This window comes from Phalacrocorax aristotelis, chromosome 3 (genome assembly GCF_949628215.1).
Source record: "Phalacrocorax aristotelis chromosome 3, bGulAri2.1, whole genome shotgun sequence".
Taxonomy (NCBI): domain Eukaryota; kingdom Metazoa; phylum Chordata; class Aves; order Suliformes; family Phalacrocoracidae; genus Phalacrocorax; species Phalacrocorax aristotelis.
The window spans coordinates 100532669-100557242 of NC_134278.1; the positions used below are offsets into that span (position 1 = coordinate 100532669).

A 24574-nucleotide genomic window follows, 5' to 3' on the forward strand; every position below is an offset into this window, starting at 1 on the left:
TTTATATTTATTTAGCATGGCTGGAGGCTCTGTTGTACTGTGGCTCACAAATGTTAAACTAGTCCATGCAGTTTATGTGAATTGGGTAAACTGAAGGAAGCCAGCCTAGGCTTACTGATTGGCAGTCAATGTAAATTGTTTGTGACTTGCCCAAGTTCATGCAGGAAAGGAGTGGCTCAGAAAAAAGTGCAGCACAGGTCACCCAACCCTGTACTTTAGGCATAAAGCAATCTTTAAATCAGGTGGTACAGCCTTTAGTGAAATCCCACCCTGACCACCTTCTGTTTCTAATCAGAGGAAAGGTGCGGGGCGAGGGGGAACCCAAATAATTTATACATGAGAAAGACCTCTGGGCACATCAAACTTTCTCAATACCATAAAGAGTTGTATTTGGGTTCTTAAATGAGTCATGCAGCGTTGGTAACTACTGAGGCCTTTGCTTCAGCTTTCTTTCTGGAAGACTGTTCCAAACCTCCCTCTGTGAGTTCTGGGGGCATAATTTTCTGCTGAAGTGTTTTTGTGGCCAATTTATACCCATCTTAGTGTTTTGCTTAAATCGTTTTTATATATGTGTTGAGGCCCCTAACTTAGTGTATTATACTTTCCTTCCATTAAGCCCATTAAAAAAAAAAGTAGTTTCCACTGTTATGGAGTTATGTGCATCTGATCACGAGCTTGTGTGTCCTTTTACCTTCAAATAAATGCCAGGCTACTTCTCCAGAAATGACCGATCATTTTGCAGAGGCAGTGGCATCTATGAGAAGAATTGCAGGTCTAGATCCCAATCAAGATGACTTGCTGGTTCCAGTGTGAAGGTAGCATGTAAGCCAGTGAGCATTGTGGCTTGCTCTCACAGAAAGTGAGATATGCAAGTAGAGTCTGAAGGCAAGAAGAAGGAATGGCTTCCCAACAACCGAAAGGGGGAAATACTGCTTCCCCTGCCCCCTCATTAAAAATTCTAATTTCACAACATGATTAATGCAGCAGGACTCAGACTTCACAAGAACATGCTTCAGTGACTGAAAAGCAGACTCTTCTGCCAGCCATCTGTGTTTTTCTTCCTACTACTAGTGCCTGCCATGGGGAGGTGAGAAAATGGCACCCTGGCTGTCTCCTGTCCCTGGGACATAGCAGGAGTACCAACAAGACTCTGAATGCATTGATTAGTAGGTGGTGTAACCCATGTCTTAACATCACCTGCAGTAATTAAGGAGAAATGAGAGCGCGGAAGTGCTTTCTGCAGTGTTTTGGCACACACTATTAAGAGCAGTTGCCTAACATGACCCTCTGGGAAAGCAAATAGCATGAGTGAAGCCAGTTTAAAGATCTCCCTCCATCTGTGCAAGGCAGGTGAGTCATCAGTACCTAATGGCAGGTTGTTAGCGGCAGATGTTCTCTGTCACTGTGCCTGTCAATCAGAGTTGTGTCATTTCCACGTCACCCAAGTGCAAACGGCAAATTTGCCAGAATAGTAAAATGACGCACCGAAAACATTGCGTGTTTGCATGCCATCAAATGGCACTGGCCATGGCTTTGTCAAACAGGGTTGTGTTTGTGTGACTTGGAAACAGTGTGCACAGAAGAAATGAAAACCCAGAATATAGAGATACTGCAGCATTCGTAGAAGGCCTTTCATAGCAAGAATCCTCATAAGTGTTGATGGTTACCCTTTCAGCACAGTGAATAGCTTCTGCTAAATATTTTCCAAATGCAGCTGTTAGAACAAAATGAACGAATACCCAGCATCATGCTGTTGGGATCTGAATTCTGCCTTCTGACCTGGTAATTTTTAGGATGAGCGGCAGGAGGTGTTGGGGGTGGAGGGAAATCTCTCTTAGCTTTTTCATCTGTTTTCTAGTTTAATCACAATGTACAAAGGTGCCCTGAAAGGCATTGGGGTTTTTTGTTTCTTTTTTCCTCTTTCATTTCCCTTCTAGAAATTCAGGCTCTGAGGACTGTTGCAAAATGCAATTGTGTTGTAGGAAACTTTTCTTCCTTCCCCTGAAAATACCTTCCCTCTGTGAAAGCTGTAGCATCAGGGTGGCACTGGGCAACCGCTGCTTTCAGCACAGCAAGACCTGATGACAAGGTTCACAAAAGACAGCAGCAGAAATCTCACTGGTGATCAGTGTTTTCTGTCAACTGTGGAAGTCTCGGAGTTGCCACCCTTAGTTGAGCATTAACATACAACCCTTGGAACAAGGGGAGCCTAGCTGAAATACAGAAAAAGTATTAGTGTTGTCAACACATTATTGTTTGCCTCAGCCTGGAAGGTCTGGTGCACATCAGGCCTTTTGGGCAGTGGAGGTGTTTTATTGAAGGGTAAAATACTACAGCGTTTGATGTTGCATAGTTTTTGCCTTTGAAATAGCACAGATTACTGTTTTGTTGCTTTTTGTTATGTTATTTAGCGTTATGCCTATGCTGCTTCGTATCTTTCTACTGTAGTTGCTTTGTTTTGTGCTGTGCTGTATGGAAAGCTCTTGCTCCAAGTGTCTTAGGCCCTTTGGGGGCAAAGGGGAAGGAAAGCTGTTTTACCAGGCTTTCAAAATCACCTGAAAAAAAAGGGTGGAAATGCATGCTAGGCTTTGCCTTTTCTTTTTAAAACAAAACACACAAAAAAAACCCCAAACAAACAAAAAACCAACTCTGCTACAATGTAGATAGAAAGCCCTGGGGTGATTTCTAAAGGTTTTTATTCAGTTTGTTTCTTCTTTTAGAAACTTGCTTTTTCCTTTTAAGCACAAGGGCAGCATTGATTCTCTTTTTAAATTGTTTATTAACATGACCTATATCCTGCACCTCACAACCTGCTAGAGTGCCTAGTCATCTGAGTCCGTCAGCAAATTAAGAACACAAATTAAAACTCTATTCCATGTCCCAAAATATAGATTTTCTGTGTTTTGCAAAATCCTTGGTTTCATGTAGATGCTTTTAAAGGGGTGCAAACAAAGAGGCATGGCGTCCATTTTGCATTACACCATGGTGCTGTTGGCAATGTTCAAGATGTGACACTGACATAGCCTTGACTAACATATACTGTTAATTTATTTTGAACTTCAACTTGCGTTTTCATATATTAAATAGAATATAAGAAGCAGTAGGTACTGCTGTCAAAGCCCGACACATGTAAAGAGTCTGGCCCATAAGCATGTACAGTGCTTGTGGTTTATGGTAATACCTCCGTGCTTGGATTTCTTGATGTGGAAGCTTTAACATTCAGTGTGGTGCAGGGACTGAAGGGGACTACACAAGAAAACCATCTCTCCTGCTTGCAGAAAGCTTTCAGCTGTGATGGTTGGGGCTGCGTTAGAGGGTAGAGCAAGGCAAGGAGGTTGTTAGGCAACACCCATTCACTGTCAGTGGTCTGTCTGGGTGAGGACAAGCAGGACCTTGACCTTCAGGCCTTGGATTCGGTGCCCCTCTCAGTTGGCTTTTCAGGAGGAGTGCCATAGTCCACGAATGGCTACCGGGCCAGGACTGATTATGCTGGTTTTTTTATTCTTATCACTTACTTCTTTTGAAGTCTCAGCTTTGCAATCATTTTCTTTAGGTGTGGGACAGCAAACAGTGAAAAGCAGGGACAAGGAAAAGTAGTACAGCTCAGCAAAAATGTAATGAAGGTAGATGGATATAATACAGGGGGTGTTTGAAGACAGTAAGCTAGTGCGGCTACTTTGGGGTGATCCTTCAAACCAAGTGATGGTCTACCACTCCCGAATCCTGACAGGATTCAGGAAGCCTGGGGGGGAAGGCGGCGTACGGTTTCTGTCACACGCGTTGTCCCTTTCTCCCTCGCACCGAAGCGCATAGGGGCAAAACCCCTTTCCTCTCCACAAGCTGCCCGCGAGCGCGGGGTGAGCAGGCGCCCGCCCGCTGCCCCTTCCCCTCCGCCAGCGGCTCCTCAGGGCGGCGAACTCCCGCCACCGCCCTCGCGCACGCGCCCGCGCCCGCCGCGGGCCGGGCCGGTGATCGCCGTCCCCGCGCGGCAGCGCCGCCTCGCGCAAGGCCCCGTCTCCTCCCCCAGAATGCACCGCGCTAGGCAGCCTTTGAAAAAGCGGCGCGGCTCGTTCAAGATGGCGGAGCTCGATCAGCTGCCTGACGAGAGTGAGTACCGACCCGTGCCCCCGCCGCCGCCCCTTCGCCCCCGCCGCCCTCCGCCCCCGGGACGTCCGCCCCGCGCCCCGCCGCCGGCCTGCCTCCCTTCCTCTCGTCGCGGCCCCTGTGCGGGGCCAGAGCCCCAGCCTCCTCCCTGGAAACCGGGCCGGCCCGGCTCCCCCCCCCGCCCCCCTCCGCGCCGTCGCCCCGCCGCCCCTCCCGGGCGAGGCCTCGGCCCAGCCGGTGTCGTTAGGAGAGTAGTGGGCGGGGAGCTCCTTCCCGAGGGTGCGACCCCCATTGCCCTCGGGGGTGGTGGGGCTGGGCCCCCCGCCTCGCCCGGGTGAGGCGGCGGGGCTGGCCGGGCGTCACCTGCTGGGCGGGTGGGGTGCGGGCGGGGGCGCGGGAAGCGGGAGCCGGGCGGGGAGGGGAGGGTGTGAGTGTGCGGGGCACACCTGACAGCCTGCCTTGCCCGTGGGGGCGAGGGCGGTGCGGGGGAAGGAGAGTCCTGCCCGGGAAGGGGTGAGTAGCCCAGTGATCCTGTCCCTTCTGCCGTCCTAGGAGGGAGGGAGGGCGGGCTTATGCGTTCATAGCATGTGCTATGCACGGTGCGAGCACCCCTGAACGGGTTGGGGGGGATAGGGCGTGCACATTGCATCTAGGGGGCACTGATATATGCAGAAGGAAGACCTCAAAGACCCTGTATTGTGTGTCACTAGAGGAAAGCTAGATGTATAGGAAGACGGCATGAAAATGTACGCTTGCATACATACAGACCTATACATCTGCACAGGGTTTGTGTGGATGTAATTTCCAATGCACGTGAGGATTAGATAAAAACTTAGGTATAGATGAAAAAGATGCACATGTTGCTGTATATATGGATTCACATGCAAGGTACTTGAGTGTTACTGAAGAGGAAATCATTCAGTGTAAAACATGTCTATGTGCTATCTTGATATGTCTCCGTACAAACTGTAAATACATGCCAAGCTAAAACTCCGGCATTTAGTAGTTCCAATAAATGTGCACACAACAGGGTAGACTTATATTTTTGGTGACACTTGTGCATCATCATGCAAGTTCATGAACATACCAACTATTTCTATATCAGGAGATTCTCGGAGAGAGGTGACTCAGAGTTGAAATCTTGCTTATGACTGCTCTGTGTGGGTCTTTGTTACAAGTCCAACAACTGTCAGGAGAAAAACTGGTCAATATGTGTCCGTGGCCAGTGTCGTTGTGTTAACTGAACAGATTTATGAAGGATCATTGTAAATTAAGGATAGAACTGACACTCTCAATTTGGTACAGATCAGTCATGTACGTTTTACTGTATTAGAGTCTGATTAATACAAGTCTGGACCAACTGAGACAACCGTAATTAATAATTAGCAGCATTTTATTGCTTATTGAACCAACTTACCCTCTTTGGTAGAACGGACAGTGTTAAAGTTACTGTTCCTCCCTTTGCCTTACCTAACTTCCATGGAAGACACCATGTGTTTCAAGAAATTAACATTCAGGAAATCAACTTTCCATCTTTGCTAGAACGGACTGTGTTTAAGTTACTGTTCCTCCTTTTGCCTTACCTAACTTCCAGGGAAGACACCATGTGTTTCAATAAATTAACATAAAGTATGAAAAATAAATTTTTCATCGCTGCCACGTCTATATTGCCTACAGTGGCATCAGGAAGACTTGACAGGTCTGTTGCTTCACCTGTAACAGACACTAGAATAGAGTGTGTGACTCGTTTTCAGTTCGGATTGTGCTATACTGCAGACCGTTGCCAGCAATGTCACTGTTACGGTATCTGCTTGGCAGGTGAAGCAGACACACGGTGTGTATATTTGTAAGGGTAATAGGCTTCTGCTGCGCTGGCCTTGCCCCAAAGGTTTGTATTTACCTAAGTTTGGTGCAAGTAGGGGGTGTTTTGGGTTTTCATGAAATAGGAAGCTTCATGTTTTCCATAGTGCAGTTGAACTGCTAGAAATGTGGAAATTTCAAAGAGTGTTTGCCTTGTGCTTCTATTCCTATTCTTTCTAATCTTGGTGAATGGGATGTTTTCAAATTACACTGTAACTATCGCCGCACATAGTTCTTTCACTTCCAGTTAAAGAATGAAGATGTAAACTTAGTCCTGACTGATTTAACACTGACTCCATGCAGCTTTCAGTCTGTATGTAATTTATAAGGGATGATAACAGTAAGCATTGCAAAATCATTTTTGGAATCTTCCACAGTAGTGTAAAAATAGGTTGCTAAAAAAGTTAGAATAGTTCATGACTAACAGACTTCCAGGTTTATGTATTGTCCCAGTGAATTTTCTCCAGCATAGTTCATAGTAAAGTAGTAGACCATAACTGAGTTTTCACATAAAAAGAATTATAACTAAACACAGCATACTCAGTGACAAGAAAGTGAAATTTTGCCGTGTGGTAAGAACTATCCAGTTTCACTTTCAAATTGTAAATCTGATTAAGTGGAATTTGTCCCAGAGTATTCTGATAGCACCTACTTGCCCTCTGGCAAGTTCTGTAATGCAGCTGAATATTCCTTAACCCAGGAGGGAGATGACTGTAATGCATATAGTTGTCTCTCATGATACATGCTTATTTTACCTGCTGAAGTTACTGTTGTTCCATTCTTCTCTGAAACTGGCATTCTGTCCTTTTCATCTGGGTAAGAGAGTTCACACTGACAACCTAAAAACTTAAGAAGATGGCTGTACATAAGTTAACATGTATTTCCTGTAGTTGAGGCCTTTTCTTACTAGTGCTGCTAGGGGAGGGGGATATCCTAACCTGGGATGGAGCAAAGTTCTCTCAAGAAAGAAGAATTCTGTGCAAATCTTCTAGCTGAAAAATTCCAGCATATTAAAGGTCTCAACTGCAGAAGTACTTTCAATACTAATAATTGGATTTATATTTTGGAGACAAAATTCATTTCTGTAGACTGTTGGGTTGGTGCCCAATGGGTGACTAATTTTAGCCAATGCACATCTTCCCACCCCCACCCCCATCTCCTGGTAATTTTGCAGCGGAGATAAATGGTGGGCAGTTTTACTGCTGCAAACCAGATGTCTTTTTCTCTCTGTCTCAGAAGAGAAAAACAGTTGATTGTATTGGGGTGTACATAACACTTCCCTGTCTCTTGTTACTAGTAATAGCAATCTTATTTGTGGATTACTCTGTCATAAAGTACATGCAGTAAAGCAGTGGTGAGACTTTGACATGTGCAAATGTGGCTAGAAGGCTGTCCTAGTCCCAACAGAGGCAGAGCTCTGCAGACAGCAGCACAGGTGAAGCTGTGTCTTGGTGCGTTCTTCTGCACAAGCAAGTCTGAATAAGGAGGACGCCTGGAATCGGCCTGTAAAAGTGAGAGTGAGATGCCATTTTTGACAGAAGTGAGAGCATGCTTAGCTAACTAAATGATCATCAACACGGGGCTGCCACCAGGAGTAAACCACTGAGCTACTGTGGAGTGCAGCGTTGCTGTGTTGTATGTAGGCAAACACCAACAAGTGGCAGGGGAATTGAAGAAAGAAGCCAGGCTCTAGTAGCAATGGGTGTCAAAGTGTTAACCTTTTACAGTACAAATACTGAAAACAGTAGTATATTGCCAGATATCATATATTGGTAGACATCACTGGTGCTATTTCTAAGGGCTTGTGTTGTAGGGGAGGCAGAAGAGGAGAAGGGGGACAAGGATCTTTCTGCATGGCCTTTTATCCCAGGGATGGAGGTTGCAGCATAAGGGTGGCACTTCATGCAGAAATCGTTGTCTTTACCCCCATCACAACCTTGCGCTGTGGTTCGCGGGCACCCTGCCCCTGCATAGTCAGTTACTCTGCTCTGACGCTTTCCTGGATAGCTGGAGGAGGGATGTGGCATACTTCTTGCCACTTTTGTTTTCCAGTCCTATGGGGCCAGGAGCCTAGCACCACTCTGCTCGTCTGAGGCAAAAAATCAGGAGAACTGTATGAAATTACAGCATTTGGGAGAAGGCTCAAAACTAGTTTCATGGCTGCTAAAACTCACAACTAATAATTTTGGGATTGATTGTTCTGCGTACCTTTAAAATTATATGTTACCATGGTATCAGCATATTGTCCATCATGAGAATGCAGTCTTACAAAGAGGGTTTTGGTATTGTGGTTATCAGTGGTTATCAGCTGCACAAATCCTGTAAAAGGGGTCACGTGACTGAAAAACTGACTTCTATCCAGCAGTTAAATTAGCATTTGGAAATACACAAATGTCAGTTTATTAGTGGGCTGATAACATGAGAGAAATACTGATTCATGCTTGAAGTGAGAAGTTATTGTTCATTTATTTACCTCTTCAACAAGCCCAAAGTTCTGGGGGAACTTAAAAGCTATGCAAAGCCACTTTTTCCTCTGATGCGTGCTTTTTACTTTCTAAGCTTTCCTGACTAAGCTATCCTTTTAGTGGCCAATCATTTGAGATGCTTCCTCTGCTGAAACAACTTGTGCTGTGCTTGTGTAGATGAATGATCTCTCAGAGGGTTAATGACTCAATCTATAAAAAGGCTCGTGTTTTTCCCTTCTCCATGAGTTTCTTGTCACACCATTTTAGTGCCAGCGATGTAGTTTAATTACATAGGTTTTCAAGGTAGTCATGCAACCAATGTTAAAATAACTGCTCACCTGTGCAGAATTTAGACAAAATAGTGTAATGATCTGGAGAGGAAAGGTTTTACGTTGTGTAATTGCTTATCTGGATCCTAGAATTTTCTATATTGATTTAGGTATGCCCCTTTGTACCCACACACTAATAAAATCAGTAGCTATGGAATATCCCTGTGGTTACTTGTAACCTTACTTTCAAAACTGTAATCAGCTCTTACGAATTAATTATTAAAAAATCTGAAAACACTTTCACAAATGTAATGTGTTTGTCTGTGTTCCTGTTTAAATTTTAAGATCTGCTGTTGAGAAGCTGTATTTAAGCTGCTTTGCTTCATGTTAGTCCTGAAAATACACATCAGGGCATCCGCAACTGCCTGTCTTGAATTGCAGTCATACTCCACCTCTTTTGTTCAGTTACGGTATTTTCAAATGAGGGGAGGCAGTAGATGCTTGTTTTTAAACTTAAGCCTGACTTGAATTTTTGAAAAGGAGAAAAGCTTTTGTAGTGGGTTTGTTTTGGTTGGTTTTTTTCACCCCATGCCTCAAAGCCTATCTCCGCATCAGAAATACTTCTTGGAGGGCAAATTATTGGAACTCCTTTTTAAGTCTGTTCATACTGCTTGCTGAGCAGTTAGAGGAGGCTTTTTAGGTTCTCCTCATGGTAATCCTCTGACCGTGCTCCCTTGTGCTGGGAGAATGAGGTTGGGTCTAGAGGAAGGGTTCCTGGCAGCTGCACCAGTGCAGGGAGAGCGGCAGTTCAGGACTCGAGGAGCTGTCCATCCGCCAGACCCCACATCGGCAGCTGCTGAAGTGAGTCAAGTTTCTAGCTAGCCTAGCATGAAAACATCAGGGTTCTTACCATGCTAGACATGGCAGACTTGAGGTTATTTTAATGCTGATTTTTTTAAAAAATTCATTTCTACATGGGCTTCCTGAAAATCACTTCTTGCAAGTGTTATAAAACGTATAAATACACTTATTCCTGGCTCTTAGTTACTAATGAGCTTCCTGTATCATTCTATTAAATGCTTCATAATCTAGCACCCAGTTATTTTTACTGCACATCTGTGGTGCACATATTTTACAGTTTTTTGTGGTTTTTTTTAGGGCCAGAAAAGGCCATTATAATCGTCTTACATTCTTCCTTAAGCATGCTAGGATACTTGTTTGGAATTTCTGTGCATTGAGTCCATGGTTCCTTTTTAGCTATAGTTTTCTCTTTAAAAATAGATATAAACTTGGTTTAAAGACTTTGAATCACAGGAAGCTTGGCATGCTCTTTCTTAGTATAGTTACATAAAATCTGTTAAACATTGCATTCATTGCTAACCTGAACTTATCCAATGTCATTTTCCGACAAATAGACCTAGTTATGCCTTTCCTTGTAAAAAAAGGCTCCACAGCTATTTACTGTCTGAATTATCTTCCTTTGTAGATACTTGTGATCAGTGCAGATCTTGACCTTCTTTGGGAAGAACAAGATTGGAGTGTCTTGACTTTCTCGCAATAAGGCATGTTTATAGATCTTCAAATCTTTCTTCTAGTTCTGTTCTGAATCCTTTCCTAATTTTTCAAACTCAGTCAAGTGTGAACGCTGTGTTCAAGTAATTTACTAACAACATATGCAAAGCAACACTCAATAGGATAATAAGACAAGACGAAGCTAATCACAGTTTGCACTGGAACAGTATGGCGGTATAAGCTTCTGAAAGCAGGCCTTTTAATTCCTGAGCCACTGCTGTGGTGAGCTGGCTGTATTTCCTCCCTAGATTGAGGCTTTTTTACTCTGAGTATTAAGAAAGTCACCTCCGTGATCTTCTGACCCTGGAGGAGCTGGAAGTAGATTTTGGTTGTAATACCCTAAATGATGCATAGACCTTGTTTCTTCCTTTCCACCCACTTGTTTTTTAAGTGTTTGATGTCTGCAGAAATGAAATCTGTGTCATTGTCATAATAGGTATTTACATTCAAGCATGTGTGTATATTCTACTTTAATCTCTGTTTATAATTAAAATGCTGGTTAAAAAGACAGCCTATGATTATGTATTTGTTATTCAGAACAGGAGTCTACAAAATTATTGGCATTTAACATGAGGCTGGGATATTATAAATCTAATAATTATTTTAACTAAAATTTTGGATGGTTTTAATAATATCCTGAATCACTTCACAATTTTTATAGTTTCTGAAATGCTTTTAGCTGTATTAAATGTTGGTTGTTTTTTATTGTAACACGTTATTGCTTAGAAGATCATCCTAGTTTCTGGTTTTGTGGCCCTGGTACAGTACTGCCAAAATAAATGGAAAAAGTAGGGAAATGTACTGTATTCCTTGAAGTTTGGTGTTGTTGCAGGTAGCCCCTAAAATCAATATAGAACTTGACAAGAAGACCCATGTATCATATTGTTGCCTTTAAGGTAAAATTAAGGTTAGGGACATCTCCATTGTCACTTTGATATCCTACATGTATTCTAATGCTTTAAGCTACAGAAGTGTTGGTGTTAATAATTTCCTGAAACTTGTTATATTAAAATAGTTTAGTTTAATTTTGAACTTGCCTAGATCAGGAATTTCTTATTTGGACACTTGTATTCCTAAAAAAAGATGCCCTTTTCTGGCTACATTACTTCAGTTGCAGATTAAGTGAAAACAAATGAGCAGCCTTATTCTATCATGCATCTTTTGAAGATTAACTATCCCATGTGGAAAAGTCCTTGGCAACTAATGCTGTTTTGGAGCGGTAATCTTATAAAGCTAGGAGGTAGTGCGATAACATTCTGCTGTCCATCACTTCTCTACCTGTTGTTTCTGGTGCCAGTCATCTAATGCCCTGCTCTGCTGATCCATCATCAGTCTCACAGGTGAAGCATCTGAGTTGGATGTTTGGCAAAGGATCTCAAGCACTTCAGCTATGAGATTGCCACCATCCCCCATATAAAGCTTTGCTGCCTCTTGCTGAGCTGTTCTGTTTCTGTTGTTGACATACTCACCCTTGACTGAATAGATTGAACTTGATTCATATGAGCAAAGTGGTCAGAAAAAGAGGAAAATAATTGTATGTTCAGTCTTACAGATGAAGTGCCTGAGATCCTTCAGAATAGCGCTCCATTCTGAAACGCCAGCATCTCCTCCATTTGACAGTCCCGAAGACCCTGCTTCTGCCTCTCCATCTGCAATGACATGTACTTTCCCCAAGTTCTTAAACTGCGCATGCTTATTAATCCCTGCACACACTTCCCACCACCCCTTATGTTAATTTGTGGGGGACAGTAGTTCTTCACTGTTCTTACTGTTCAGGACTGCATTCTTGGTTGATAGCAGGGTACCCGTGTATTTGTGCAAGCACAGTGTACAGTGATTATTGGTATGAAATAAAGAAAAAAAAGGCTTTAATCCTGTGGTACCTTTAATGTACAGCTTCATTACAAGAGCTGAATTCACTGTGAATCGGATCATCACAGAAGCATGTTCCTCTACCAGTCACTGTTAGGTCTCCAACCTGACAAAGGTGACATGTCAAAAATGAAATGTGCAGTAAGGGCAACAGTATAGCCAAGGTTTGTCACCTTGTTTTTGCCATGTAATCCCATATGTTAGCTGTTGTAGATTTGAACAGCTTGGGAGATACTGGAGTAGGGGCCCTCTAAACCACCAGTGAGTCAAAACTAATTCACTTTCATATCTTAAACTTTTTTTTTTTTAAATTTTTTGACAGGAACAGAAACTTTCCTTTTTCTTTTTTTATTGAACTTTTTAAAACGTGGCATAATAAGATGGCAGCAAGCAAAGTAATATGATGAAAAAATAAGGAATGTAGGGTTTGGGTTTTTTTGTTTGTTTGTTTTTGGCCATTGCTGCACACCTGTATTCTCTTCAACAGTCCACACAAAACCAAAATGCTCTGTTTCCCTGGAAAGGCACAATAATTCATTTTTTGGGTATGTGATATTCACTGGAATGTACCCTCTTAGAGGCAAGGATCTCTGGCACTGGGAAATTAGCGGGATTAGGACCTAGATACAGGGCAGCCACAAGAAAAGGAATTTCCACACCTTTGGAGTCAGAAATGTTCTTGGATCAGCAGTTGCAAAGAGAAGCTGAAGGAGGGAGTTGAGAGGGGAGAAGAAGATGCAATGCAAGAAGGAGTGGTTGCAACACTGGAACATAGCTGGAAAGATGAACTTGATTTGAGAGAAAAGCATGAATCTGTGGAAGCACTGTCATGCAGAAATATCTTTCCCCTCTGCCAACGTAGTTGCTTCAAGCAGCTTGTTCTTAGACTTTTGAAAATTCCAGAGCGTGAAGGCTGTAGTGAGGCCCAGTTTTGTCCTTCCTGGCCCAGAAGCACTGCAGAGATCCTACAGATGCAGTGGAAGGGGAGAAGTGAAACTTTGATGGATGAGTTACACAGTTTGAACAGTTCAAGCAAACTAAGGGTCTTGTCGGCATTTATATCTGAATCTGATGCCTTTCTAAATAAGGAGATTCCACCAGGGGGCAACGAACTATCTATCTCCCTACTTGTGAACCAAGCTTAGAGAGCATAAACTACTGCTTTCATGGAAATTTTTGGCATTGAAGAATTTTGAATTGGTAGAAATAATTAAAAAAAAAAAAAAAAGGCATTCCTTACAGTTTCCTTATCAGTTGCATCATATATTTATAACTGCATCAAACAAGCAGCCGCGTGGAAGTATGTAGTTTGGACATAAAGCTTGTGCAGAATTTGCTGGGTTGACCAAAATTGCTCAGCGTCTGAAGCTGTGGAACTAAAGCAAAAAACAAAACATGAATATGCTTTCAAGATTTATTGGGTAATAAACATATAATGCTATACTTAGTGCCATGGAGGATGCACTGGGGTCACTCATTCAGCTGTGAAAGTTTTAATATTAAATTCCATTTTTTGCATAAGAATTAATTAAGAATGAGTAGACTCTGCATAGGTTGTATGGTTTGAAATAACTCATTGTTTATCTGGACATTTTATATATTGCAGGTTCTTCAGCAAAAGCACTTGTGAGCTTGAAAGGTAAGAAATTAATGTGTTACTTACTTGTACCCAACTTGACTTTCAGGTGTACTTAGTTTCGGAGGTATTCATCAATGATCTGGACAAGGGGGTTGAGTGCACCCTGAGTAAGTTTGCAAACCAGAAGTTGGGCAGGAGTGTTGATATGCTCAAGAGTAGGAAGGCTCTGCAGAGGGACCTGCACAGGCTGGATCAATGGGCCAAGGCCAATTGTATGAGGTTTAACGAGGCCGAGTACCAGGTCCTGCACTTTGGTCACAACCACCCCATGCAATGATACAGGCTTGGGGAGGAGTGGCTGGAGAGCTGCCTGGTGGTGAAGGGTCTGGGGGTGTTGGTTGACAGCCAGCTGAACATGAGCCAGCAGTGTGCCCAGGTGGCCAAGAAGGCCAACAGCATCCTGGCTTGTATCAGGAATAGTGTGGCCAGCAGGAGTAGGGCAGTGATCGTGCCCCAGTACTCAGTACTGGTGAGGCCACACCTCAAATACTGTGTTCAGTTTTGGGCCCCTCAGTACAAGAAAGACACTGAGGTGCTGGAGCATGTCCAGAGAAGGGCAATGAAGCTGGTGAAGGGTCTGGAGATTAGTTTTGTAAGGATTGGCTGAGGGAACTGGGGTTGTTTAGCCTGAAGAAGAGGAGGCTGAGAGGAGACTTTATCACTCTGTACAACAATGTGAAAGGAGGTTGTAGTGAGGTGGGTGTCAGTCTCTTCTGCCAAGTAATGAGCTATAGGACAAGAGGAAACGGCCTTAAGGTTGCACCAGGGGAGGTTTAGATTGGGTATTAGGAAAAATATCTTTCCTGAAAGGGTTGTCAGGGATTGGAACAGGCTGCCCGGGGAAGTGGTTGAGTCACCGTCCCTGGAGGTATTTAAAAGACACGTAGATGTGGTGCTTGGGGACATGGTTTAGTGGTGCACTTTGCAGTGTTAGGTGTACAGTTGGGCTTGATCTCACAGAATCACAGAATGGTAGGGGTTGGAAGGGACCTCTGCAGATCATCTTATCCAACCCCCCTGCTTGAGCAGGGACACCTAGAGCAGAGAACACAGGAACGCAGCCAGGCAGGTTTTGAATGACTCCAGGGAAGGAGACTTCACAATCTCTCTGGGCAGCCTGTTCCACTGCTCTGTCACGCTCACAATAAAGAAGTGTTTTTCTCATGTTTAGGTGGAACTTCCTGTGTTCCAACTTGTGCCCATTGCCCCTTGTCCTGTCGTTGGGCACTACTGAAGAGAGTCTTGTCCCATTGTCCTGACACCCTCCCTCAACGGTCATCTCAAAGACCTTTTCCAACCTAAGTGATTTTATGATTCTATGGCTTCAAAAAGTTCAAGAAAATCACACTGAAGAAGGTTTTTTGTTGAAATACAATTGGCTTTATTATGGATATTTGTTAGCGCTATAGACTAATAATCCTTGGTGGTTGGAACTACATATGTTGTGGTGTGTTTGGACACTGCTTTTCTGGGTGAAATTCCTGAAATGTGTTTTTTCTTCCTAAGTACTGCCTAGGCATCAGGTTTGATGAGAAGATTGAGGTAATCTCTCCTCTCTTGAGGATGAGATAGGAGAAGGCTTCTTAGTGAGTCCTGTACATGTAACAAAATTTGCATTAGGAAGGAATTTCACAATCTCATTGTGTTTTCTGTGAGCAAGTTGTGGGCTAAATCAAAGATCTGTTTCTTATATATTTTTGTTTGAAATTGTCTTCATGAATATTCATACAAATTTTGAATACTTACCTGCCCAACAATAGAAGTTCCTTTATATATTACAAGGCTTCTGTTACCCAAGGAAGAAGACATGGTCTGTTGAATGTGTTGTAAATAATATAAGTTTGTTTCAGTAATATTTAGTTTACTGTTTGTGTGTGCCCACTTAATTTTTTAGAACCAGAAGAAGGCCAGGTCTTGTACAGCTTGACCTTCTTCAGGTTCCAGATACAGCCACAATACAGCTGTCTACATGTGTGTCAACCTGGCAGTGGAAGTAACTGATTCCAGCAAAGGAGGTCTGAAGAAATCTAAATGTTGTCAGGAGTAAAAAATGGTTTGTTCATGTTTCTCCTCGGACTGAAAGTCTCTTTCAGTTTTTTTAAATTAATGTTCAGAACAATTTAATAAAAATATTGAAATCTAAAATCCATTTGTAGTTGCATTCAAAGAAGATGTTGCAAATAACAAAAATCTATTAGTAGTTGATGATGTTATACTAGCTTTTGGATAGCAGTTATGTTAAAACATGCATGTATGTATATGTGTGTTAATGACATGATTTCTTTACAACAGAGGGAAGTTTATCGAGTTCGTGGAATGAAAAGTATAATTCTCTGCAGAAAACACCCATTTGGAAAAGCAAGAATGCTGGTTCTGCAGTGGAAATGGTAAGAAGCAATAAAAAGACAACTTCATGATTGGTAAAATACCATAAAATGAATCAAAGTTAAGGATCAAAACATTTGGCTGAGATTTATGGTTTCATATTTTCCAAATTTTAAACTCTGTTCTTCACAATCAGTCTACACAGTTTGAATATGAGATGAAAACATATTTTATATATGAATAATCAAACAAATTGCTGACCTTGTCCAAAATAGCTCGTAATCGTTTTATCTCTTTTTCTTTGTAAAGCAAGTGCTGTGTGAAATGTTTGTATTGTATCTACCACCTTGAACTTAGGAATCACCATTTCTGATCAACCATTTGTTTTATCTCATGAAATATCTCACTTCTAATTATGCCTGAGAAATTATGCGTAAAGAAAATGAAGGGAAAATGTCGTAATTCACTTCCATCATTGTGCCTTCTGGGGACAGATTTTAATAAAAATAAAGGAATGTCGGTGAAATGTCACATAGTATTCTGAGAGGTCTCACAGGAGACCTTACATTAAAGAACAACCTTGGGGTGGGGGAATGAAAGGTAGTGAGCCTGTAGCCTCCAAAGGCAGGTGTTTGGGCTGACCGTTTCCCTGTCTGTTTTTGAAATATTCCATTGTTTTTCTCCCTGATGTATCACATTCAAGCTTTTCTTGACTACTCTCAACCTCCTCTACCTTACCAAATTATGTGATTTTGGTTTGGTTTTGCCACCAGCTATATTGCACCCAGTGCCTTGTTTGGCTACATCTGTAATACTGTGTGCTCTTTTTACTACACCCTGAGAGTATATGAAATACTGTCTCAATTGCTAGGCAGATGTTTCTCCCATACTCTTCTGGTGCTGGCTTCTTCTACAGTGATTGTGACCAATTTGCCAGCTATCACCTGTTTTTTATGCAAATCATTATTTTTTGTGAACTGTTTGTTTATTGGAAGGGAAATATTTTGTTTGAAAACTTGCACTTGCCTGCTCTGCACATAATCAAAATATCTGAGGAGCATCCAGTGGTGCGTTAAGCACTATGACTAACATCTGTCTTATGTGGCTTATTCTGTCATCCTCTCCCTGTAGAAAGAAAATGACACAGAGAAGGTATTTAGTTTGGTAGGATTCACGCAGATATGTATACACACATGTTGGTATGTGTTTATGCTAGAGAATATAAGGTCTACAAAACACAATTCCAGACAGTGACCAGGACTTCGTGATAGGCCTTAGTTCCTGCAGGAGTTCATGTCACAGTTTTCAGCTGTTCCTCAGGAATGCTCATTCTCCCAGAAACAAGCCTTACCAGTAATTTAGAAGATTGCATGTGCTAAAGAACCAAAGCCATAACACTTGTACGAAGACTTTGTCAATCTTTAGATATTAAAAATGAGGAGTCAAACTTTGAATGTAGCTCAGTATTCCATAGAAAGCTGGGAGAAAGATCAGGGGATAGTTTGATGTGTTAGCAGTGGTCCATGTTGCGGAGACGGGATGTAGTCACATCTCGGTTCCGTGCCAGTTTGAGTTCCATGAACACTGGAAGTTTTGCAGATATGTTGTACCGTTGGTTGAAAAATCTTGCAAAAAATGCCTGACCCATTTAGCTGACATGGATGATACCTCTTTGGGATGCTTTTTATTTCCTTCTTGTGTGAGGCACTGGCAATCCAGACTGATGAAACACTCTTATCATTGTGCATAGTTTCTTGGAATAGAATTTGGCAGCTTCTATTGAGGGTTGTAAAACAGTTCTCTTGATCTCGATCGTAGCCTTAGCATAAGGTTGAAGGAACTCTTATGTTTTGTCTAGATTGTTTTAGCATTTGTGTTCCTGTGTTGGCACATGCTTTTCATCTGGTATAGCATCAGAAAATCAAGAAGAACTATATAGACATTTGGGAGAAAAATGTTGTTCTGGAACCAGCATCTCAAATGTCAAGACTAAAATATAATTGCAGATCTTCAATAGGAACCTGGCTCTTCATCCTGTGGGCAGAATGCTGTGCTTAAAAAGTCCTGGAGTTCTACAATGTAAGAATTTTTGTTGTTGGAATAGGATTGTGGATTTATTTTCTTGCTCAAAAGTTAGAATACTTCTGACCCTTCTTTTTTAGGGTGATGGTTTGTCAATGACAGCAGAGAAGTTATAAAAGAACATAAAGATATTGCCATTGAAATTTAAGATTGTATTTAAGGTTTAGTGAATTGGGAGATGTGAAGAAAAGAACTCAATGTATCTAGGTGAAGAAAGAAGAACAACATCCATAACAATTACTATGATAAACTAATTACTATGTTAATATGATGTGGGCATCATTTGGTTGCCTTGCCAATATATAGTTCCTCTGTTCAGTGTGTGTCTCTTTCCCGGTTTGTAACATCTACAGGGAATGGACGTTTTTGCCTGTGTGCTGAATATGCTTAGGTGCCTAGCGCATACAGGGCACTACTGTTACTTAAATACACTTGTGTAGTTATATTTATAAAATATATATAACTTAGAGTAAGAAAGACTCATTTCCCTGGGAAAGCTCCAGCTGTTTGCGTGGCATGGGGCAGATCTTTTGCTAATTTAATAGAGAATATCTCTTTTTAAACAGATACTTTAATCAGTCACAAACTTATTAAATGTCTTTCTTAAATGTAAATGCTTATTAGTGAAGTTTTATTTTGCTTTGTTGATTATATTTTGTATCTGACTCCTGTTAAGGGCTTATCTTTGTCATCAGTATTCTTCACATTGTGGGTGTTAAAGGTTTCATACCCATATAAATTCATAGCACTTTTACCATCTGTACTGAAAGAAGTGAAATCTGCATTTGTTCTGCCTTTGCTCATCACCTTTGTAAATAGTTTGAAATACAAGGAATGCTACAGCGTGCAGTCTTGGGGTTCTGCAAAGGAGACACATTTCAGTTGTGGCTGGCTCCTGTGCTGGGCCACAAAGTCTTCATGGAAGGAAAAGCTGCTCGCTCTCAGCACTACCAGCCAGTCATAGGTTATTCTTTTGCCCTCATTGGAAGCACAGGTTTTTTTATATAGGGTAAAATGTTGAGGAATAACTAAATGGAAGTATTTTTTTTCATTACACAAATTTGCAATATGGTTTCTTGTTTTCAGTCAGCCTTCTAATTCTCTTAGAGCTATAACATCTTGGCACACAGGTAAATTTTAGTTAGCATAAATCCTAAATTCTTCTCTTTTTGTGATATAGTCACATAACTCACTCAAGCTTAGTTTCTTCAGACTTCAGCTTCTTGGCATTTTGCAGTATAGGCACTTTCAATGACTTTAAAAAAAAGAAAAAACCAAACAACAAGCCCACAACACTTTATTAGACTCGTAAGAAATGCTTGCAAAAAAAATACCTGACTAATGTTTTTACTGAGAACATACCAAAACAAATACGCTGTTTGAATAAACTTTTTTGTGACCCAAAATTCAGAACAAACTGTTTAACAGATGTGCTTATAACCAAAGCAAGGCCTATTTTAAGCTTAGATACACAAGTGTTTAGATACCTAACTCCTCTGGAAACAAGTGGGAGTTAGGTTCTAAATACTTCCGTGGCACTGGGCCAGTGGTATAGTAATGGGTTATAGTTAGCATTGGAAAGCCTGGAATCTTAAATTCCTTCTTCTCATCTCTCAGCCCTTAGATCTCTAACTGCTAGGAGGCACTATTTATTGAGTACCATGTGCCTTAAAAACAATAGATGGCAAGAGAAAAGGCATTCCATTTCTCTCACTGTGAATTCTGTGCATGAAGAGAGAAATCAGATTATTTTTTTCTTGTAATTCATTCTTAATTTTGATACATGCAGCCCTTCAGAAATTCAAAACGGAGTCGACTCTTCTGTGAAGAAGATGACAGACAAATAAACACAAGGTCACCCAAAAGAAATCAGAAGGTTGCGATGGTTCCACAGGTACCTACATGTATGCGGATATTTTTACCAAAAAGGGAAACAAACCTGTCTGTGTTAGCTAAAAGTTAGAATACGTTTGCTTTTCAAGTTGCATTATCAGTTTATGAATATTCTTGTGAGGAAAGCTGTTGCTACGAGTAAGCTGCAATTCAAAACAGATTTATATTTTTCTTCCTCACAACTGGGTTCCTCGGTTTGTTTATGGGAGTACCTGTTCTTTCTGATCCTGGACATAAGCATACAGAGCTAGAAAGGATTCCAGACTAATTGCTGATATTGTTCCTGCAAAAAATTGTATCCTGTAGTCTGCATAAATTTATTCAGCTTCAGTTAAAAACTGACTAGGTTTCTTGCACTGACTACATCATTTAGAAGACTGCTATAGAACTTAATGTATTCCAAGAGTTAGGAACTTGCTCTAGATTTGTAGCTGAAATGTATTCATGGCCTCTATTCCTTCTTGATCCTATAATGACCATGTCCTCCAAACAGTTTTTTTTTCTACTCGACTGTCTACTCTTTGACAGAGCATGAAAGAGCAGCTGTAATTTCTCGCAACCTTTATTTGCTATGTTAGAGAGGGCAACATCTCTTAGTCACAAAGAATTGGCTCTGTAGTACCTTTATCTACCCAATCGCTTCTCTGTACCATCACCTTATGACCCTGAATTTGCCACACTGAAAAAATGATATTTGATTACTGGTCTTATTTGCCTTCTGAACTGCACTGTGCAGTGTCAAATGGGGAAGACTTAGCAGTTGCCATTTTTCTGGGTCCATTTTATCAGAGATGAGGACCACAATGTTTCTCTATTCATGACCATGATTTCTTAACAGTAGAAAGGCCTGGATAACGGTCTAAGTCTGGTTTCTTTGTACTTAAATGTCTGGTTCAGGGGGCCCAGTGATTGCTAGATAAACATTTGTGAGGGACTGCAGCTGCTGTAGCTCACAGATCTTGCTGTCCTGCTAGGCTTTGTTTCCTGGAATTCCAGTGGGAGAAAGGGGACCTGTATGTAGAAGGTAGTGGTTAAGTGCAGCAGCAGCCAGCAAGGTGCCTACCTTATGTTTTATCCTATTATTGCTGCTTCTGAAGGTCAAAATACTTTTGAGCGTTTGGGGAAGGATGACAACTGATTATGGCATGGGGACCCAGTTCAACTAATATTCTCAAAAAGCTGTTATTTTTTGTAAATAAGTTGTTCTTTCTCTCTGTTAAGACAGCCATCCTTGGAACAAAATTACGGAATTCTTTTGCTACGATCTTATTTAAACGCAGGTCTATGTATTATGCATGCAATCTAAGACAGTGTCTTCTCTGCAATTTAACTTTCAAATGTAGTTAAAAGTTGATTGCTTATGTCCATGCTAGTTCCTCTTGGAGTTTTCAAAAAAGCAGACACTCTGCTAAAAGCTTTGGCTGTATTACATTCCTGTGCTAGCTTCATCCTCAGTTTAAGAAACGTTAGCAAGACTAGAGGCAGTAGTGCAAATGAGGCAGTTGGTGTTGCTAGCATCTGAGCTGCAACATCATGCTCGCTTGAGACAATGTTCAGTAGTGCCTCAAACTTTTGAAGTCTGTGTGTACTCTAGTGCCGTGCCATTGTTACCAGTTGTAGTTTCGGCGTTGGAAAACATTTCTGTTAAAAGAGCTTTGTATAGAGATAATTTGTTGTATTGCTCCTGCTAGAGTTTGCTATCTGTTATGTTTGATTGCATTGCTGATATAACACAGTGAGGATTATTATAGATCTGCAACAAAAAAACTGGTCATGAAACAGTATGTGTGATTAAAATGTAACAATTACACATGTGCAAACTTTTGTCAAGAAAACCTATTTTAATTATTTGAATATCGAAGAATGTTAGAATGTGTTTAATTTTTTCCTTTATTTTACTATGTAGAAGTTTAATACAACAATGCCAACACCAGACAAGAAAGCATCACAGAAGATTGGTTTACGGCTTCGTAATCTGCTCAAACTTCCCAAAGCTCACAAGTGGTGTATATATGAATGGTTCTATTCAAATATAGATAAGTATGTTTGTTTTCTATACTAATAAGATAAAATTATATAAGCAAGTAATTTTCTGAAGTTGAGCTGCAGTTTTCCATATATTGGTTAGATACTCCAAAGCTTATTCTTAAGTTATTAGTTATTGAAAATTATTTTATTGCTGTGTTGGGTTTTTTTTTCTCTTTTTTTATAATGAGCAACCTACTTGGGTAGTTCCTTGGGTAGCCTTCTGTGGAAAGCCTTCCTTCATGGAAATAATTTTTTATCACCTCTGCCTCTACCATATACAAGATTTTATTCATAATGTTTTTAGTGTCTTAAGCACGAAGTTATCAGAACACTCAGACTTTTTTGAACCCTTGGATCAGTGTTACACACGGGGGGATGGGAAGGAGACTGCTTCTTCATAGAGCGCTGCTTCCCTAAAAGCTGTGAATGTTGGTTTTTGGATTTTTCTTCCCCATCATCCTGTGTTTATTGTGATCACTAACAGAGCTCCATGTTGTGACCATTCAGCTGTTGTCTAGATATCAGCGTCGTCCTTGGATCTCCTAATCTATGTCCTAGACTGTTTCTGCAATTTGTGCCTCAGAGTCTTTGCAATTGTTCTCTTAATGCCACTAGCAAGGTGGTATGAATTGTTTAAAGGAACCATTTAAATTTAGTCCCAAATAATGAAAAACTAATAATTCTAAAAAGAAATAGTCATTATTGATTAATGGAATCTTAAAATCTATGCTGATTGACTAAGATGAAACACCAGTATTTAATATTCTGAAGAATGGCTTCAGAGTTAACAAGCATTCTTTTCCAGAATTTATTCATAACAAAATAATTACTGTTTTTCTTTCCTATTTTAATCACGATTGCTGTGGCTGTTTTTCTTAACTGAGAAGGCAGTCATAGCAACAGAAAAACATTTTAGGATATGTTCATCACAAGTAGAAAAATTACATGTCCCTTTTAGTTAGTTTTAAATTCATCATCTGTAGGGTTTAATTCCTTTGAAAGAAGTAGTCTTTACATGCTTTTTTCCCCCTCCCCTTATTTGGAAAGAAAAAAACAAAACAAACAAAACCCACCAAAAAAAATCCCTCAAGAACCCAAACTCTACTTATTCCTAGTAATTTTAATATGTGACATTTATAATTATGATTTTTATAGCAGTCCAAGAACTTTTAGTTTACTCTTAAATAATTGTCTGTGGAAATCTAAGTCTATCAGTAGACTAGAATTTGAGTTTAGCAGGTAATTCTGAAAACCTCTTTGATAGTTACTAATGTATACTTGGGATGCTAAGTAAGATATGATTGTGTTAAGATGATATAACATAGTTTAAAAAGAAACTACATATCTGGAAGAAAAACTTGGATGTATGTTGCTTTGAGTCATACAATCTAGACTTAATGAGAAGCTTAAAGTTTAAAGTGTCAAATGACAAAATATGGCTCACTGTACAAGTCTGAAATATTTTAATTGAATTGTCTTATCTGAAATTGAAATAATCAATTCAGTGCCATGCCTACTATAAGTTTTTCAAATATTTTAATCTCTACAACCGTCATCTGTATTATTAGATTATTGAAGCTGTTTCAGTTGGATTTGCTCTGTGCTGTTGCAGAGGACTGTTTTCTGTAAAATCCCATTGGCTTCTGACACAGACTTCTCAAGAGCTGCTAGCTACTACAGTGATCATAGGATAGGCCCTCAGAACCAGATGCAGCGGTAGCTTGCTTACACCATTTCCCAGAGCTTCCAATCTTGTGGATGCTGTGGGTTTACAGTTTGCCAGCTTAGGGACAAGTGATAGTAAAAACAATCAAATAGAGACTCTATTTCTCCAAACAAAACAAAACAGTTGTTCTTTAGACAGATATCTTAGCAGATATGTTAGCAGCAGCAAATCTGGATAAAATAAAACTCCTTTGTACACTTTCTTGTCTGTTTCCTGAGCCTCATTGATCATTCTTTGTGGTTTCCCTTTCACTTCGTCCCACAGCTGCAGATCCTTCTACCACAAAAATATTCTCTTCCATTCTTGCCTGAGTCTCTCCTGGCACCCCACCCACTCACTTGAAAGTGCTGTTGCTTACAAGATCCTCTTTGTTCTGTGCTTGGGGATATTCCCCTCTAAACCCCAGTGCCCTGCAGAGTGGAGAAAAGCAGCTTTATGTAGGATGCAGTAATTCTTTTGTTCTCCCCAGGTGAGATCTATTTCAGTTGTACATAGTCTTTAATGATTAACCTACTATTAGACAGGCATACCCATTGCTGCTCCTTTGCCTCTTCAGCCCAAGAAGAATGTAGTACTCCAAAGTAACAGGCAGTCATAAAACATAGAGATACAGGCAGATCGTAGCATCAAAGAGGAATTCATAAGTTGTGTACATCTCTGAACTGTCACTTCTGTAATCCTGATCCTCTGCTTCATCATGGAGTCATGGTATGATAGCATAAAAGTCTCGCCCATATAG

At 40.9% G+C, this 24574-nt stretch overlaps 1 protein-coding gene across 10 annotated transcripts in view; it reads left to right on the forward strand.

Annotated features, from left to right (window-relative positions):
* Window positions 1-4013: 4013 nt before the first annotated feature.
* Window positions 4014-24574, forward strand: part of LIN9 (lin-9 DREAM MuvB core complex component) — a 59408-nt gene continuing 38847 nt past the window's right edge. For 2 of the 10 annotated variants that reach the window (XM_075088740.1, XM_075088741.1), the window contains exons 1-6: window positions 4052-4107; window positions 10185-10260; window positions 13749-13781; window positions 16074-16168; window positions 19978-20082; window positions 21988-22121. In XM_075088740.1, the coding sequence (XP_074944841.1) occupies window positions 16166-16168; window positions 19978-20082; window positions 21988-22121 (242 nt within the window). In that variant the 5' untranslated portion in view covers window positions 4052-4107; window positions 10185-10260; window positions 13749-13781; window positions 16074-16165. Of the gene's footprint in view, window positions 4108-10184; window positions 10261-11814; window positions 11932-13748; window positions 13782-15684; window positions 15835-16073; window positions 16169-18112; window positions 18186-19977; window positions 20083-21987; window positions 22122-24574 lie in introns of those variants that run through there. The other 8 variants (XM_075088734.1, XM_075088735.1, XM_075088742.1 and 5 more) reach the window with 7 other exon arrangements.